The sequence below is a fragment of the Aspergillus candidus genome (assembly GCF_002847045.1).
Source record: "Aspergillus candidus strain CBS 102.13 unplaced genomic scaffold BDW47scaffold_101, whole genome shotgun sequence".
In the NCBI taxonomy this organism is placed as follows: Eukaryota; Fungi; Ascomycota; class Eurotiomycetes; order Eurotiales; family Aspergillaceae; genus Aspergillus; species Aspergillus candidus.
In genome coordinates this window covers 30,449-44,642 of record NW_020194106.1, presented here as the reverse complement: position 1 = coordinate 44,642, position 14,194 = coordinate 30,449, and the positions used below count along the sequence as shown (strand labels likewise).

Genomic DNA, 14,194 nt, shown 5'->3' with positions numbered 1-14,194 from the left:
AAAAAAAAAAAAAAAAAATTGAATTAAACGAACGGATAGAAAAGATAGAAAAGAAATAAAAAGAAGGAAGGGTGTCGAAAATGGGAAATTCCCACAATAAAAATACAAGAATCGAATCCCAAATAATACAGTTGAAGAAATGGCAATGTCATCACCGAGCCTCCCCCGTTTCCATCGCTTCTTCCCGTTGCATAGCCAATCGTACCATCAGATCCCGCTGGGCCATTTGTGACTTGCGCCGTTCGTGAGTCCCGTCCTTGTGGTTGGCATTTTCCGGAGCACTGCTCCGTTTCGTGCCCGACGGGTTTTCCTTGCTCGATTCGCTCGGTGGTTGGGTTGCGCCCCCATCTCGATCCTGGTCGCTGCCCCCCGGAGTATGCGCCATGTCCTGCTCGAATGAGTTCTTGGCTCCGAGCCGGGCCGACGAGGATTCTCGTTGCGATGGCGGCCGAGAGCGATTGCGAAGGCTCCGGGAGCGCCCGGGTCGCGTATTTCGCTGATCAGGGCTCGTGTTGAGCGGCACACGTTCTCCCTGGCTGCCGGGGCCGCTGGCCTCGTTCGAAGCGGCAGGCTTGGATGTCTCGGGCGTGTCCTTCGACGTCGGGTTGAGCGATTTCCGGGGCCGCCCGACCTTTCTCTCAGGGTTTGTGTTGGATGGGGGCCGGTCCGCCGGTTGGCTCAGACGCGGTCGTTTGGCCACCGGTTGAGCCTGTTGTGGGCTAGAGACTCTGTGGCTGCTCCCGTGGTGTCTATTGTCTGCATGTGTGGTCCGGCCAACTTCAATGCGGAACTCGGTGGTTTCTTGTGGTTGTTGGGGCTCTAGCGCTGCCGTGGACTGATGGGGAGGGACCCTCGTTGGAGGCGCCTGGGGAGTGGCCAATGAAAACCCCGTCATGCTGTCTTCATCGTCGTCGTCATTATCATCGAAAGAATCGGCAATGGGATGCGTGTGGCCGTGCGAGAAGGCCTCTGGCCAGCCACGTTTCCTGCCTGCTTGGAGCAGCCCCGGACTTCGCACTTCTGGCAGCATTTCTTCGACACTAGGCACGGGGACCAGCTGTCGTGTGGCTTGTTCCTCCATATACCGATTCCTCAGTTTCAGTGCCTCGTTTTCCAGCTTGAGTTTGTCATTTTCATCCGATTTGTTTCTCAACTCCTTCAATACTGTCGCGATCATGCTAAAGTCGTTGCCCGGGAGCGTCCCTAGCTCGGGAGACCGACCGGGAGTATTGAGCTCGATGCGAAGCGCCGTGAATGCGCCTTTCAATTCGGACATGGTATCGTGGAGGTTGATAACAGAACTCGAGATATGGTCGAGGCTGAGGCCCTGGTGCTGGATCTGTTGCTCGACCGACAAGCTGTTGTAGTAGTCGAGTTCGGCGGAGCCAGTCGGTATCAACGCCCCTGCTTGACTCGACTGTCGATCGCGTCTGGTGCCTGAATCTTTCGGTGTCGGGTGGAGGAGTTGTTCTAAGGCCCCGTCCTTGAACATGGGCTCGACCGTACGCATCGTGACAATTTCCCTAAACGATACTTTGGACATTTTCCAGAGGATATTCGGACTAGGAGGGTTAGTCTACTGGATCGATTTCGAGGCAACGAAGCGTCACACCCCCAGCGAGACAAAAGAACAAGATCCACTCACCCATTGTCGAGTTCCGATAGAACCCCCAGCCTCTGCTGACACAACTTGCAGGATACATCCTGTAAAATTCGGCCCCGCAGGACACTCAAATCCGATGACTGCGGAATCTGCTTCTTCTCAGAAGAGATGGAGATGCGATGAAGTTCAACGCTCAACCAGCCTGCCGCCACCGAGTACGAGTTGGACAGCTTCGCCCACTCATTCTCCAAAGCGGCAAGAGAACTGGAGCAGCGCAAGCACTGACACAGGATCGCCGGGCGAGTGAGTCTCGAGAGATCCATCTTATAGACGACCGAACAATACACAAAACGATCGAAACCCGCGACGGGGGCTCTGCTAGGAAAACGACGCCACCTCAACGGTTTTCGACAGGGGAAAGGGGAAGGGGAAAGATCTCAGTCCACAGAGGGATTGCCAGGTCGAAGCGCAAAGTCTCCCGCCCGCAAAAGTCTAGAGGGATCTCGACTGCTGACTGATCCGTCAGTGCGGCCACGATGACTGAGATTGACGGTCACCTTACCTGATTCGGGCGAATCGTCTCGAGCCACACGCGTTTCAGTTTCGTCATAGTATGACCTGTACCCTGTTCCGGTGTATTATCGAGTATTGTCGGAACTTACCAGAATGTGAAACTAACTGGACTGCGTTAGTGGATCTATTAGGATTTAGGGCGGGCGTTGTTTGGGATTTTCGGTTAGTCATCCCCCGCACCCGGGCGGTGTTTTTCGGTATCGGTCTTGGGGGAGTCTCCTGTTGGGGGCTTGCATCTATATCCCCAGTCTTTGAGTAGCAGCCAATCTCCATGCGACGCTCTCCCTGCACGCTCCTTCGGTCGGTCTCTCTACACTGGTCGGCTGCGCCAGTTCGAAGTGTGTCTTTGTCGTCTAGAATCGCCGTCGCAAACATGTCAACAGCGGGGGCAAGGAAGAGTAACACTTGGCAGGGCGCGGGGGCTGCCGAATTTGATCTCCGGAGTGCGTAACATTCGAAACTCTTCCCTCGATGAACCTGAGCGAGTTTCATAGAATACTGAATGTGCGGTATCACCAGGCGACACGATGACCAAGCCGACCCCGTCCATGCTTGAAGCCATCTGTCAGACCACCCTTCTGGACGACGTCTTCAACGAGGACCCCGTCACGCAGGATCTCCAGGCCTATGTCGCGGAGCGAACCAACCATGAGGATGCCCTGCTGGTGATGTCCGGGACCATGGGCAACCAGGTGGCAATTCGGACCCATCTCGTGCAGCCCCCTTACTCCGTCCTCTGCGACCATCGATCGCATATTGTGTGCTACGAGGCGGGCGGCGTGAGCTCGCTCACTGGCGCAATGGTTCAATGCGTCGTCCCGAAGAACGGCGTCCACCTCACCCTCGAGGATATCCAAGCGCGCGCCGTCCTCGACGATGACATTCACCACTGCCCGACGAAGCTGATCAGCCTGGAAAACACCCTGGACGGCATGATCATGCCGCTGGCGGAGGCGCGTCGGATCACGGAATGGGCGCATGCCAACGACATCAAGGTCCATCTGGACGGGGCGCGGCTCTGGGAAGCGGCGGTATCGGGGGCCGGGAGTCTCCCCGACTACACGAGCCTGTTTGACAGCGTGAGCCTGTGTTTCTCCAAGGGACTCGGCGCCCCGATCGGCAGTATCATTGTCGGGTCTAAGGAGTTTATCAAAAAGGCGCGGTGGTTCCGCAAGTCCATTGGGGGTGGGGTCCGGCAAGCGGGTGTGCTCGCAGCCGCCGCCCGAGTGGCCGTCGAGGAGACGTTTGGGCCGGGTCCTAGCGGCGAAGGCGGGAAGCTCGTAGAGACACACGACCGCGCCAAACGGGTCGCCGACATGTGGACGAGCCGTGGGGGAAAGCTGGCCCATCCGGTACAGACAAACATGGTCTGGTTGGATCTGGAGTCGTCTGGGCTAGGACCCAATGATCTTGCCGAAATTGCCAAGGACCAAGGCCTTCAATTACTAGGGGGTCGGATCGTCATCCACTACCGTAAGTCGCCCCAGATATTGTTTGTTCGCGCATGGAGGTCTATGGTAACTGTTCTGACTCGTCACAGAGGTCTCCGAGGAGGCGATTGCCCGGCTTGAGCGGGCATTTGATACCGCCATGAGTGGGAATTATCACGGTAGCACTGACCAGAGCAAACCTTACGGAACCAAGTAAATAGACAAAGCCACATAGTATGCAAACCCTACCGTAGTTCCTTCACCATTCAAACCTCATTGTCCTGAAGTTAAACCCCTGTAGCCATAGAAATCCACCGGCTGTCCCACGGATCCTTCCCGGCGGCCAAACCCGACACGGCGTTGATGCCTGATGTCTGCCTGGGGCGACTACTAACTTCAGCTGAACCATTTTCTCCTCCGCAGTTCATCCGCTTTTGCTTGTTTGTTTCTCGGACGACGAAACCCTCGACTGGACAAATCTCTGTCGCGTCTGCCCCGTTGCCCGGCTCTTCCCGTCAAGCAACGACCATTGCAGCAGTCACATCACGGGTGATCTTTGCAGTGTCATGGTTTGATGGGGAGCTCGCCAGCTGTGTAAGTTGCCTCCAGCGTCGTTGGCTACACAGCCTGTCCAGTGAATGGGCAGTGGTACCTGGACTTGACTAATCATCTTTTATCGTCTAGACATAGTATCCCTTACTTCCACAATACATCGCTGTCCAGATTCTGTTCTCCCCCTGTCATTCCTTGATTCAATGCTCCTGTACCGACGCCTGGTTCCCGGGGTTCGAGGTTGCGCGTGACTGGTTCCTGTTACAGCTGGAATCGCTCAGCCTTGTCATAAGAGATTCATTCCGTCGCCTGACATCCAACTACGATCGTCGAGTTCCAAATCGATCTACAATCGATCGGTACTACCGATCAGTCTGTTCCTAGAAATCATACTACTCGTTCCTACTTGGCACTCTTGCCGTGGGTCCGATCGAAATCGAGGCGGAAGCGGAAGTGTTGTCGAAACTCGAACTGCCACCACTCTTCTTGGTCCCTTGGTGTATGCGTTGGGGTTTGGCAAGGTGCGACTGTTTCTGCCCTTGTGCTTGCCCTGGTGTGCAGTCAATAAGTCACGAGTGCTGAGAGCTAACTCTGGTTAGGCGCATGTGATGGAATTGAGTTAGTTGTCGTATTGGTTATCCAGACATCCATCTCCACAAAGCGGCATACATCTCTTAGGTCTTTCGCTGTGCCCAGTAGCCGTGTCTTCATTGCTTTTTTTTTGTTTTTTTTTTTCCTTTATATTGTTTAAGTTTCTTGTCGAGGTCCATCGGCATCATCGGAGCTGATGGAGGCCACCCAAGAGTCGACTCAACCATGCACGGACCCGCGTCGTATGGGGTACAACAACTCCGGACTAGTGGAAGAGGACGTGTCGGACATTATCTGTATCCTGCACCCGAATTCCCCTGCGGCACATGATGCGGTGTCCAAGACGGCTCTTTTCGCCCCGCAACACATCCTGCAGAGAGACGAGCTGGAGTATGAGCGCAACGACACTCCGGCTTTGGACCTTGCTCTAAGGCTCTCGTCCCCGGTCAAGAATCTGAGCGCGGGGTTCTGCTTCGGGCGCAATCGAGAACGCTGCGACATACTCCTCGCTTCCGATCCAAAGTTAACGCGGGTCTCCAACGTACATTTTCGCATATATCTCACCGAGGATGGGATTCTCATGCTCGAAGACCTCTCCACTAACGGCACCATTGTAGACAACTGTCGTCTCCGCAGAGTCCAGAGGGAAAACAGTCGCATGCTTACCGGTGGCTCTGTTATACAAGTGTTGAGTGGCGACCAAGTTTCAGTGGAGGTCAGGTTTGTCGTCCGCTTTCCCTCGCGGGACGGGCATGTCATGCAGTACACCGAGAACATGCTGCGGTACTTTGAGCGCATCCAGAAGTGTCAGACCGGTACTGTGCAGCCAAGGTCGCGTCAGGCGTCGGTGCAGCCGGTCCTGCAGTGGAATTCATATGGCATGCACTGGACAGGGGGATCAATGTACAATGTGACGGGCCAGGTAGGGAAAGGCGCCTTTGCCACGGTCTACAAACTCGCCACCAAGCAGCACGGCATGGTCTATGCGGCGAAAGAGCTGGACAAGCGAAAGTTCATGAAGAATGGCATTTTGGATCAGAAGGTGGATAACGAGATGAAGATCATGCGAGACCTCAGACACGTGAGTAGCTGGTTTGTGCGGACCCTGTCGCGGATGCTGATGCTGATTTTGCTAGCCTAACATCGTCCAATACATCGACCATCACGAACACGACCGGTGGATCTACATCATTATGGAGTATGTCCCCGCTGGGGAGCTGTCCACTTACCTAGGGTCCCATGGCAAAATCCCCGAGGACATGGTGCGCACCATCGCACGGCAGATCCTCCATGCTCTCCAGTATCTTCACCGACGCAAGATCACCCATCGAGACATCAAGCCGGACAATATCTTGATTGCGTCCCTGGATCCCCTTCGTGTCAAGTTGTCGGACTTTGGTCTGTCCAAGGTAGTCCAGGAGGAGACGTTCCTCAAGACCTTCTGTGGAACGTTGCTGTACTGCGCCCCGGAAGTATACCCCGAATACGAGACGTATCGCCGGGGTGAGGCGAGAAAGAGGCGCCGATTGGGTGATCCGTAAGTCTCCGAGCCTGTTGGTAAGAATGCCTGCTCACTGACCGCCAGGCCCCCGAGAACTTCGCCTTACGACCAATCCGTGGATATGTGGTCGTTCGGTGCCGTGCTCTACCATATCCTCGCGGGGGTGCCCCCGTACATTGGACGCGGGGATGACAGAGGCGCCCAAATGTTGCGAAACATCATGACATCGGACGCAGACTTCAACATACTCCACCACGCCGGCGTATCGGATGCAGGCATCGATTTTGTGGCTCAGCTTCTGAATCGAGATCCTCATGCACGCCCGAAGGAGAGAGAATGCTTCCGCCACCCGTGGATTGTCGATTTACCGGACGTGGACGAGTATGAGGACGATGGGGTATCCAGTGGTCCGGATGGTCTCTCCGACATTGGTGAAGACATCGAGGACGAACAACTGGATGCGTCGCAGCTCTCGATCGAAGATAAGCTCGACGCAGAGGACGCCGAGGATGGAGATGGGCTAGCCCAGTCCAAACGCCCTCGGATTGACTACCCACCCGTCGAGATCCGTTACCCTTCCCTCCCCAACTTTGAGAGCGTACGGGAGGGTCAGCCGCCATCGGACTCTACCCCCAAACGACTGTTTGGCGAGATCAACCCGGCTGCGCTGCCCAGCTCGCACGCCCTGGGGGCCAACCTAGATGCATATGAAGATGACAACTTCAGCATCCATGACTTCGTTTCCTCAACCGGTGAGTCGATGATCAGCGACGGCTTCAGCCTCAACTCCATCATGTCCCTTCCGGAGAACCCCGTGGCAGGATCCGCACCGAGTTTGATGGGCGCTGAGAACATGGTTGGACAGCTGAACATGAACTCCACGTGGCACCCTGGAATCTCAACCGCACTCCTCCCCGTCGTTCCAAACCCGAGACAGCGAACTAGCGTGGGCGCCGAGTCGAGCGGCCGTGGTCCGGCGTCGGATAGCCCACCGGACATCGAGAACGAGACCCCCAAGGCCAGCGCATTCCGCCGACGCATCGAGCTGCCTCTTCCCGACACGGGGAGCGAACGGTCAAGTCCGGGCCCCGGCACGACGCCAACGGCTCTCCGGGACGCACCCAGGTCGATCCCAGGCGAGGCATTCGACGTCGAGCTCGCCAACACGATCGACGCGAAGACCGGACAGCAGCTCCCAAACGAGTCCGACAGGGCAGGGTCCACCACCTCTCCGGATCCCGCCCCGGGCCACGTCCCTTTCGGAACGCCGAACATCAACCTCCACCCCGGCAAACCCCGGCCCCTCCTGGGTAAGCTGACGACGCTACCAGGATCGATCTTTCCCCTAACCATTCAGCTCGAAGACCGCATGACGTCGTGGGGCCGGGGCCCACAAGCAACCGTCTGCTACCCGGACCCGATGGACACGCGGATCCCGGCCTACGCACTAGAGGTAACGTTCTGGACGCCGGCAATCGAAGCGCAGATCGCCTCGGGACGAGACTGGATGACCGTGCCGGGGGTAATGGCCATCCTATCGACCAAGACCCGCAAGTGCATCTGGGTGAACGACACGGAGCTCCGGCGGGGGCCGGAGGGGGCGAACGGGCGGGAAGGGTTCCACTACGGCAAGCTCTACTCGGGGGATGTCATCACGATCTACAAGCACCGGAGCAAGTTTCTGAAGCTGCAGTGCGAGTTTTATCACGGGGAGAGTGCGCGTGAGCGGCCCGAGTCCGAGAAGGGGTTCGTTGTGCGCAAGGCGTTGATGGCTAAGGAGACGTCGGCGAATCAGTTGCCTGCGAGGAAGGATCGGGGTACGAAGAAATGATTTTTTATTTTTTCCCTTTACTTTTACATGTTTTTCTTTTTTTTATTTCACCTTACTTGATTCATTTCCTCTCCGTGTATTTTGACTGGAGTTGTTGGATTGTTCTGGTGATGTCTACGCATGCTCTCCTCTACCACTACCGCCTTTAGACGCAAAACAACAGGATAAACCAAGGACCAAAAAACAAAAAAGAAGAACGAAAGCAAGTGGGCAATTGGGAAAGGCTTAATCGAGACAGAAGACGGATTGGGATATGTGGATATGATAGTGGACAGGAATTGGCAATGTACAGGTAGTAGGGAAGACCAGGTACACTAGTTTTGACACAATATGATACCTATGAATCAACGAATTTATCAATTAAATGAGCTCATCCTGTGTTTGAAGTGGTTTGCAGTATAGATTTATAGAATTATACCAGCTGTGTCAATTTTGCAAGTCTCCCTCCATATACACAGTTTCATTAAGGGCTCTCTTTCTTCATGGACGGTTTGACTAAACGTCGACCAAAGCCCTACCAGATGAACCGAGATGACTGTTTCAAAAAGCCCAGCTAGTATTCGACCCACTTTTTCTTCGGACGTGCCATGCTGATTCTGCCGTGAGTGACTGAGTGTGGCTCTGTTCTCAGCACGGAGTCAAAACCGATGAGTAGACTAGACCGGAATAGACCAGACCAGACCAGGACTGAGTGGGTCCGTCTTGCCGTTTCCCCTGCTTCTCTGACAATTCCATAGTATTTCTTGCCTTATATCTACCGTCTGTCTGTATCTGTAAAAAAGATACTGACATCCAGCAAGAAATCAATAAAATAAAAAATAAAAATAAAAACCCCATGATTACAACCAGTAACCGTGCCAAAAGGACCAAACCAAACCAACAGATAAACAAAAACAATAAAGACAATGACAACTTAATCAATCCCAGACTAGACCCAGACAGACCCTTACAGATAAAGCAGGTTACATTCCCTCCAGCGGGGCAAGAGGGGGGGCGCGCTTTTGCAAAAGCCACCGTCGATCCACCAGATCGGCCGTTTTACCATTGTGGTTATTCGACTAGTTAGTCTACTGCTGTTTCAGGCTTGTCGGGATTGAGACCCCTGTCGGTGATATCTATACCTAAGTTGGAGGTGGCATGTCTGAATGAAGGGGGGGTAGATAGATATGGGGTAATTATCCTGGGATGGGGTTGTTTCATGTACCTACCTACTGATCTTATTGAGCTCCTGAAGGATGGGTTTCTCTTGTAGTCCCTCGAAGAAAGGTAAGGTGGTTGTATAAGTGGGAAATGTCTAATAATATCGGATGTCTGTTCCGTGGGACGCTCAAGGACACAACGTTGGACGGAAACGGGCAAACCCGTTCGCGGTCATTTTTTCCCTTCTTTTTCCCTATTTCTCTTATGAATTCTTAATTTTAAATCTTACGGTGACTTTGGTTTCTTTTTCAATTTGAGGTGAACCTGAGGCAGCAAATGATAGATCCCTTCCGTCATTCCTGCTTTTTCCCCTCCCTTCTTTCACTTCCTCTCGACCCCGTCGTCGACTTTGCCAACCTTACATTCCATACACCTTCTTCTACTGCGCATTCCTAGCGAACCTCACCTTCACCTACCCTATCTCACCAACTCACCATGTCCTCCGGATCCCCCTCCCCCCGTCCCGACGGAGGAAGAGGCTGGTCCACCCCATCTCTCACGCCCCACAGCGGCCGCTCAACACCGCGCAGCAGCGAGCTTCTCACCCCGGCCAGCGTATCGAGCAACATCTCCTGGGCATCCGCAAAGGCCAAGAGCGAAGAGATCCGCGGCTATCCGTCCTTCGCGACGCGCAACAACGGCTTCTTTTCGCGCTCGAAGCGCCAGATCTCTGCCACCCTGCCGCGGTGGCGCTCGCCCTCGGGATACGACGACTATGCGGAGAAGGATGAGAAGGGCGCGTATCCGTATTATGGGGGTGCGCCTCGACGTGGGTGTTCGCCGTTTGGATCGGGGAGGAGTGTGCTGAGGCGGAAGAGGATGAGGTTGGTGGTGGTGCTGTTGTTGGGGTTGGTTGGGTATTTGTATCTGTGGAGTGGTATGTATTGCCCATGTCTCCCTTCCCCCCCTCCCGATGGGTTAGGCTAATGGTACTAGCGATCGTGGAACGGTATCGACGATCGCCCTTCGGAAACGGACGCAAGTTTGTCATCGTCCTCGAGTCCAATATTGAAGGCGGGGTGATGGAGTTGAAGGGCGCGCGCGAGTGGGCCGTCGAGCGCAACAGCATCGCGAATAAGGCCGCGTATGCGCAGCGCTGGGGTTATGACCTGGAAATCGTCAACATGCTCGCCAAAAAGCGGTACTCGCACGAATGGCGCGAGGGATGGGAGAAGGTCGACATCCTCCGGGAGACGATGGGCAAGTATCCGCACGCGGAGTGGTATGTCTGCCTCGGGCTGGTTGATGGATGAAGCTAATAGTGAACAGGTTCTGGTGGATCGACCTCAACACCTGGGTCATGGAAGGTTCCTACTCGCTGCAAGACCACCTCTTCGACCGCCTCAGCGACATCACCTACCGCGACATCAACGTCTACAACCCCCTCAACATCAGCCACCCGCCAACAGAGCCCTACCTCGACGAGGTATCCCGCTCCGCCACCGGCGACGGCGACGTCTCCTCCATCAACATGGTCCTCACCCAAGACTGCGGTGGCTTCAACCTCGGCTCCTTCTTCCTGCGACGCTCGCTGTGGTCCGAGCGCCTCCTCGACAGCTGGTGGGATCCGATTCTATACGAGCAGAAGCACATGCAGTGGGAGCACAAGGAGCAGGACGCGCTCGAAAACCTATACATCAGCCAGCCGTGGGTACGCAGCAGCACCGCCTTCCTACCCCAGCGGTACGCCAATGCCTTCCCACCGGGCGCCTGCGGCGCCGGCGGCGATCCCGAAGTGCACTACTCCGAAGCGGAGCGGGACTTCGTGGTCAACATGGCGGGGTGCAAATTCGGACGGGACTGCTGGGCGGAGATGCACGAGTATCGCGAGCTCAGCAAGGAGCTGAATCGGACGTGGTGGGAGCGTATGGGGAGTCGACTGGAGAGTGTTCTTGGACGATTCTTCCCACGGGAAGAGGCGTAGTCTGTATATTGATTTTGGATCATCTGGATTGTTTGGATAGGGTTAATTGTTTGGGATTGGAGTTCGGATGGACGCAACATGGGTGGGTCAAATAGGCGTTTGTATGGTATTTATTCAAATTCTACTAGGTTAATCCAATCAAGCCTGGTTAATGCCAATTGATGTTTGAATTGCTAGATTGATCTCAAAAGTAGTGATGCCATCGTCATACACTCGCCGGACCACAGTCACGTGATAAGACGGAGTCCCAGATGGCTGACTAAGACGCACAAAGCCAACCCAGCAGACCGCCTTTCAACCCACCAATCAGACCGTCTCAATTGCACAGCGCTCAACCTCACTCTCTTCTCCAACCTCTTGTACCTACCGGACCAACCAACAGCTCAAGCACAGCAGCGCGCAGCACTCAATCCACCAACCCTCGACCTGACCCTCACCTCACCTTACCTCAAACCGAAAAACAAGGGTCGAAGGAAAAACGAACGAAAAATGCCCACCCCCGAATCCGCCGCCTTCCTCGCGAAGAAGCCCACCGTGGCACCGACGTACGACGGCGTCGACTTCGAGGACAACGTCGCCGTGCACAACGCCCGCGACGCCATCATCCGTGAGCAGTGGGTGCGCAGCATGATGTCGAGGCTGGTGGGCGAGGAGCTGGGCAAGTGCTATCATCGGGAGGGGGTGAATCATATGGAGAAGTGTGGGGTTTTGAGGGGTGAGTTTTGTTCTTCTTTTCTTTCCCCCCGATTGATTGATTGATTGATTGATTGATTGGTGGATGGAGGTGGATATCGGATTCGTCTATATCTACCTTCTGTCTATCTGTCATTTGTCCATGTATCAGTGCGTGTACTGACATATCATAGAAAAATACTTCGAACTGCTCAGCGAGCGCAAGATCAAGGGTTATCTGGGACAGGAGAAGAACGTGTTCGAGAAGGCTTGATTATTCCCTTTCTATCTTATCCTGTGTTTATTGCATTTGTTGGTTGCATTGTACTTTATTTATAAACTTTTTTTATCACACCTGGTGATGTTCGGCTGGGATTCTGCTGGTGATTGTGAGGCTGGCTGTTAAGACTTGCTGAGATGCTGGTTGGCAATGAATTGTAAGCTGGTTATTACTACGTACGGCATGTATATAGTGTAGTATGTGCTTGCGATACTATATTCGATCCGGCCCGTCAGAGCTAGGCCCATCGTTCTATCCAAAACATCAATAAGAAACAGCAGGATATGGTCATGTATGTCAGTAATATGCACTCTCCGTCCGCTCCGGGTACGCCCCCGGCGTCCCCGTTTGCATCTGTCCCAATCCCTCGTCACCTTCCTCCTCGTCACTCTCACCACTGATACTCCCGGTATCATCCGGCGGTGCCCGCATCTGCGCCAGCTGCTCGTCGTCCAGAGCCGGCAGCTTGTACGGTCCTGGCGGCGAGTGTATATCGCGGCCGGAGGGAAGACTGTTCAGGAGATCCGTAGACGGAGGGATCAGCTGGGTATTTATCTGCTCTTCATTAGTACATGCCTGTAAACAGGACGAGTAAGAAAGATGGGGAGATACAGTATCATTCATCCTCACCCACTTCACCTCCAACATTTCAATCACCCTCCCCTCCTCCTCCCTCCCCGCATAATCCCCCGGGCCCAACTCCCCGCTCTTCTCACGACTCCCCCCGCCCGCCCCCTTCTCCAACCTCCTCTCCTCCCTCCTCTCCATCCACCCCTGCTTCAGCCTATCCAACCCACTCGCCGCCCCCTTCTCCGCCTTCTCCGCCCTATCCTTCTTGCCCGCCATCCCACCCTGCACCCCCAACGCCCCCCTCGCAGCCCTCAGCCAAGCGATCCCCTCCCCGATCCGCCCCGCGAGCTCCGCATCGACGCCGAAAAAGCGACACGCACGCGCGCGCGCCACTCGGCTCAACACCCGCACATACCGCACAAGCCGCTCGTCCACGCCGGCTTTCGCTTTCGCGTGCGCCCCGACGGAGCCTAGCCCCGCCGCCGCTTGGTCTGCGTACTCTGCTGCGCGGAGACACAGGCGCGCGAAGAGGTGGGCGCGCACTTTAGGGATCTCGGGCGCGCGCACCATCCAGTCGCGGTCGTGGGGGTTGCGCGCTTGGATGCATGCTGCGATGTAGGAGTCGTCCTTGAGGACTGCTAGGAGGGTTGCTTCTGAGAGAGCTAGGCTGGCGAGAGCGGTTTGGGTCGTGGGGTTTGTGTCGGGTGGTGGGGGCGTTGAGGTTGAGGCCAGGTTGGGAGGCCACGAGGCGAGGAGGGTATGCACGGCGCTGGCTTGGAGGAGCGAGCGGGTGGCGGATTGGACGGCGGCGGTGCGTTGGTCCGCCGTGGGGGTGGATGTTGCGTAGACGGTGCGGGTGACGCCTGAGTGGGCGAGTCCGCTGAGGACGTAGCCTAGGGTTGTGAGGACGAAGGCGATCTCAAAGTCGAGGGTGTGGCCGCGGGCGCGCGTGCGGCTTGGTGCTGTTGCTGCTGCGGGGGAGGACAAGGTGGGGCGCCATTCGGGGGCGAGGTCCGCGCGCGGGATGACGGTTATGAGTTCGCGGGTGCCGCTGGTGGTTTCGATGGGTTTGTCGGCGAGGCCGGCGGAGAGGGCGTGTAGATAGGGGAGGTAGTCGGTGAGGGCTGTTAGGATGGTGGGCAGGTGGGCGTCTTGTTGGGGGCCTGGAGGGAGTTGCTTGTGTGTCTTGAGGGCGACGCGGAGGGCATGGCGGGCGGTGGAGGCGGCTTGGGGGAGAGAGGGATGGGTGGAGGAGGAGAGGGAAGATTGCAGGGAAAGGTGAGAGGTCGTGGGGAGGGTGAAGGGGTAGACCATGGTTTGATTTGGGTTGGGGTGGAAGTGACGGTGAGTGAAGGTGAAGTTGAAGTTGATGGGGAAGATCGGCTGGTTGGCGGCTGATGTCACCGGCCAAGACAGGTCTGATCCACCGTATATACACGGATTTACTAGTCTGTTAAGGAACGGTCA

General features: G+C 55.6%; 6 protein-coding genes across 6 annotated transcripts; 3 read left to right on the top strand and 3 right to left on the bottom strand.

The window, feature by feature from the left end:
• Positions 1–151: 151 nt before the first annotated feature.
• On the bottom strand, positions 152–1,926 carry BDW47DRAFT_130116 (uncharacterized protein; the record flags this gene model as incomplete). Its single annotated transcript, XM_024817061.1, has 2 exons — positions 152–1,562; positions 1,646–1,926. The coding sequence occupies 2 exons, from the start codon at positions 1,924–1,926 to the stop codon at positions 152–154; spliced, it is 1,692 nt and encodes a 563-aa protein (XP_024667268.1).
• Positions 1,927–2,453: 527 nt separating this feature from the next.
• Positions 2,454–3,858, top strand: BDW47DRAFT_6393 (threonine aldolase GLY1). The gene is made up of 2 exons (XM_024819500.1): positions 2,454–3,649; positions 3,717–3,858. The coding sequence occupies exons 1-2, from the start codon at positions 2,704–2,706 to the stop codon at positions 3,821–3,823; spliced, it is 1,053 nt and encodes a 350-aa protein (XP_024667267.1). The 5' UTR covers positions 2,454–2,703; the 3' UTR covers positions 3,824–3,858.
• A 211-nt stretch (positions 3,859–4,069) lies between these two features.
• Positions 4,070–4,891, bottom strand: BDW47DRAFT_114339 (uncharacterized protein). Its single transcript, XM_024814635.1, has 3 exons — positions 4,758–4,891; positions 4,291–4,679; positions 4,070–4,200 (listed from the first exon to the last, which is right to left on the bottom strand). The coding sequence occupies exons 1-2, from the start codon at positions 4,867–4,869 to the stop codon at positions 4,561–4,563; spliced, it is 231 nt and encodes a 76-aa protein (XP_024667266.1). The 5' UTR covers positions 4,870–4,891; the 3' UTR covers positions 4,070–4,200; positions 4,291–4,560.
• Positions 4,874–8,429, top strand: BDW47DRAFT_114337 (serine/threonine-protein kinase). The gene is made up of 3 exons (XM_024814634.1): positions 4,874–5,830; positions 5,886–6,286; positions 6,335–8,429. The coding sequence occupies exons 1-3, from the start codon at positions 4,946–4,948 to the stop codon at positions 8,079–8,081; spliced, it is 3,033 nt and encodes a 1,010-aa protein (XP_024667265.1). The 5' UTR covers positions 4,874–4,945; the 3' UTR covers positions 8,082–8,429.
• Positions 8,430–9,716: 1,287 nt separating this feature from the next.
• BDW47DRAFT_121385 (putative alpha-1,6-mannosyltransferase subunit) lies at positions 9,717–12,151 on the top strand (the record flags this gene model as incomplete). The annotated part of the gene is made up of 6 exons (XM_024815619.1): positions 9,717–10,158; positions 10,218–10,503; positions 10,551–11,146; positions 11,397–11,431; positions 11,602–11,920; positions 12,072–12,151. 6 exons carry the CDS (start codon positions 9,717–9,719, stop codon positions 12,149–12,151), a joined length of 1,758 nt encoding a protein of 585 aa, XP_024667264.1.
• On the bottom strand, positions 12,072–14,065 carry BDW47DRAFT_6357 (pH-signaling protein PalC). The gene is made up of 2 exons (XM_024819494.1): positions 12,770–14,065; positions 12,072–12,712 (listed from the first exon to the last, which is right to left on the bottom strand). Exons 1-2 carry the CDS (start codon positions 14,039–14,041, stop codon positions 12,455–12,457), a joined length of 1,530 nt encoding a protein of 509 aa, XP_024667263.1. The 5' UTR covers positions 14,042–14,065; the 3' UTR covers positions 12,072–12,454.
• Positions 14,066–14,194: the final 129 nt, after the last annotated feature.

Coding starts and splice junctions, on each gene's coding strand:
- BDW47DRAFT_6357 (XM_024819494.1), bottom strand. CDS start 14,041: ATGGTCTACCCCTTCACCCTCCCCACGACCTCTCACCTTTCCCTGCAA. Junction 12,713..12,769: donor GGGTGAGGATGAATGATACT/GTATCTCCCCAT, acceptor AATGAAGAGCAG/ATAAATACCCAGCTGATCCC.
- BDW47DRAFT_114339 (XM_024814635.1), bottom strand. CDS start 4,869: ATGAAGACACGGCTACTGGGCACAGCGAAAGACCTAAGAGATGTATGC. Junction 4,680..4,757: donor CTCAATTCCATCACATGCGC/CTAACCAGAGTT, acceptor AAACAGTCGCAC/CTTGCCAAACCCCAACGCAT.
- BDW47DRAFT_6393 (XM_024819500.1), top strand. CDS start 2,704: ATGACCAAGCCGACCCCGTCCATGCTTGAAGCCATCTGTCAGACCACC. Junction 3,650..3,716: donor TCGGATCGTCATCCACTACC/GTAAGTCGCCCC, acceptor GACTCGTCACAG/AGGTCTCCGAGGAGGCGATT.
- BDW47DRAFT_114337 (XM_024814634.1), top strand. CDS start 4,946: ATGGAGGCCACCCAAGAGTCGACTCAACCATGCACGGACCCGCGTCGT. Junction 5,831..5,885: donor TCATGCGAGACCTCAGACAC/GTGAGTAGCTGG, acceptor TGATTTTGCTAG/CCTAACATCGTCCAATACAT. Junction 6,287..6,334: donor AGGCGCCGATTGGGTGATCC/GTAAGTCTCCGA, acceptor ACTGACCGCCAG/GCCCCCGAGAACTTCGCCTT.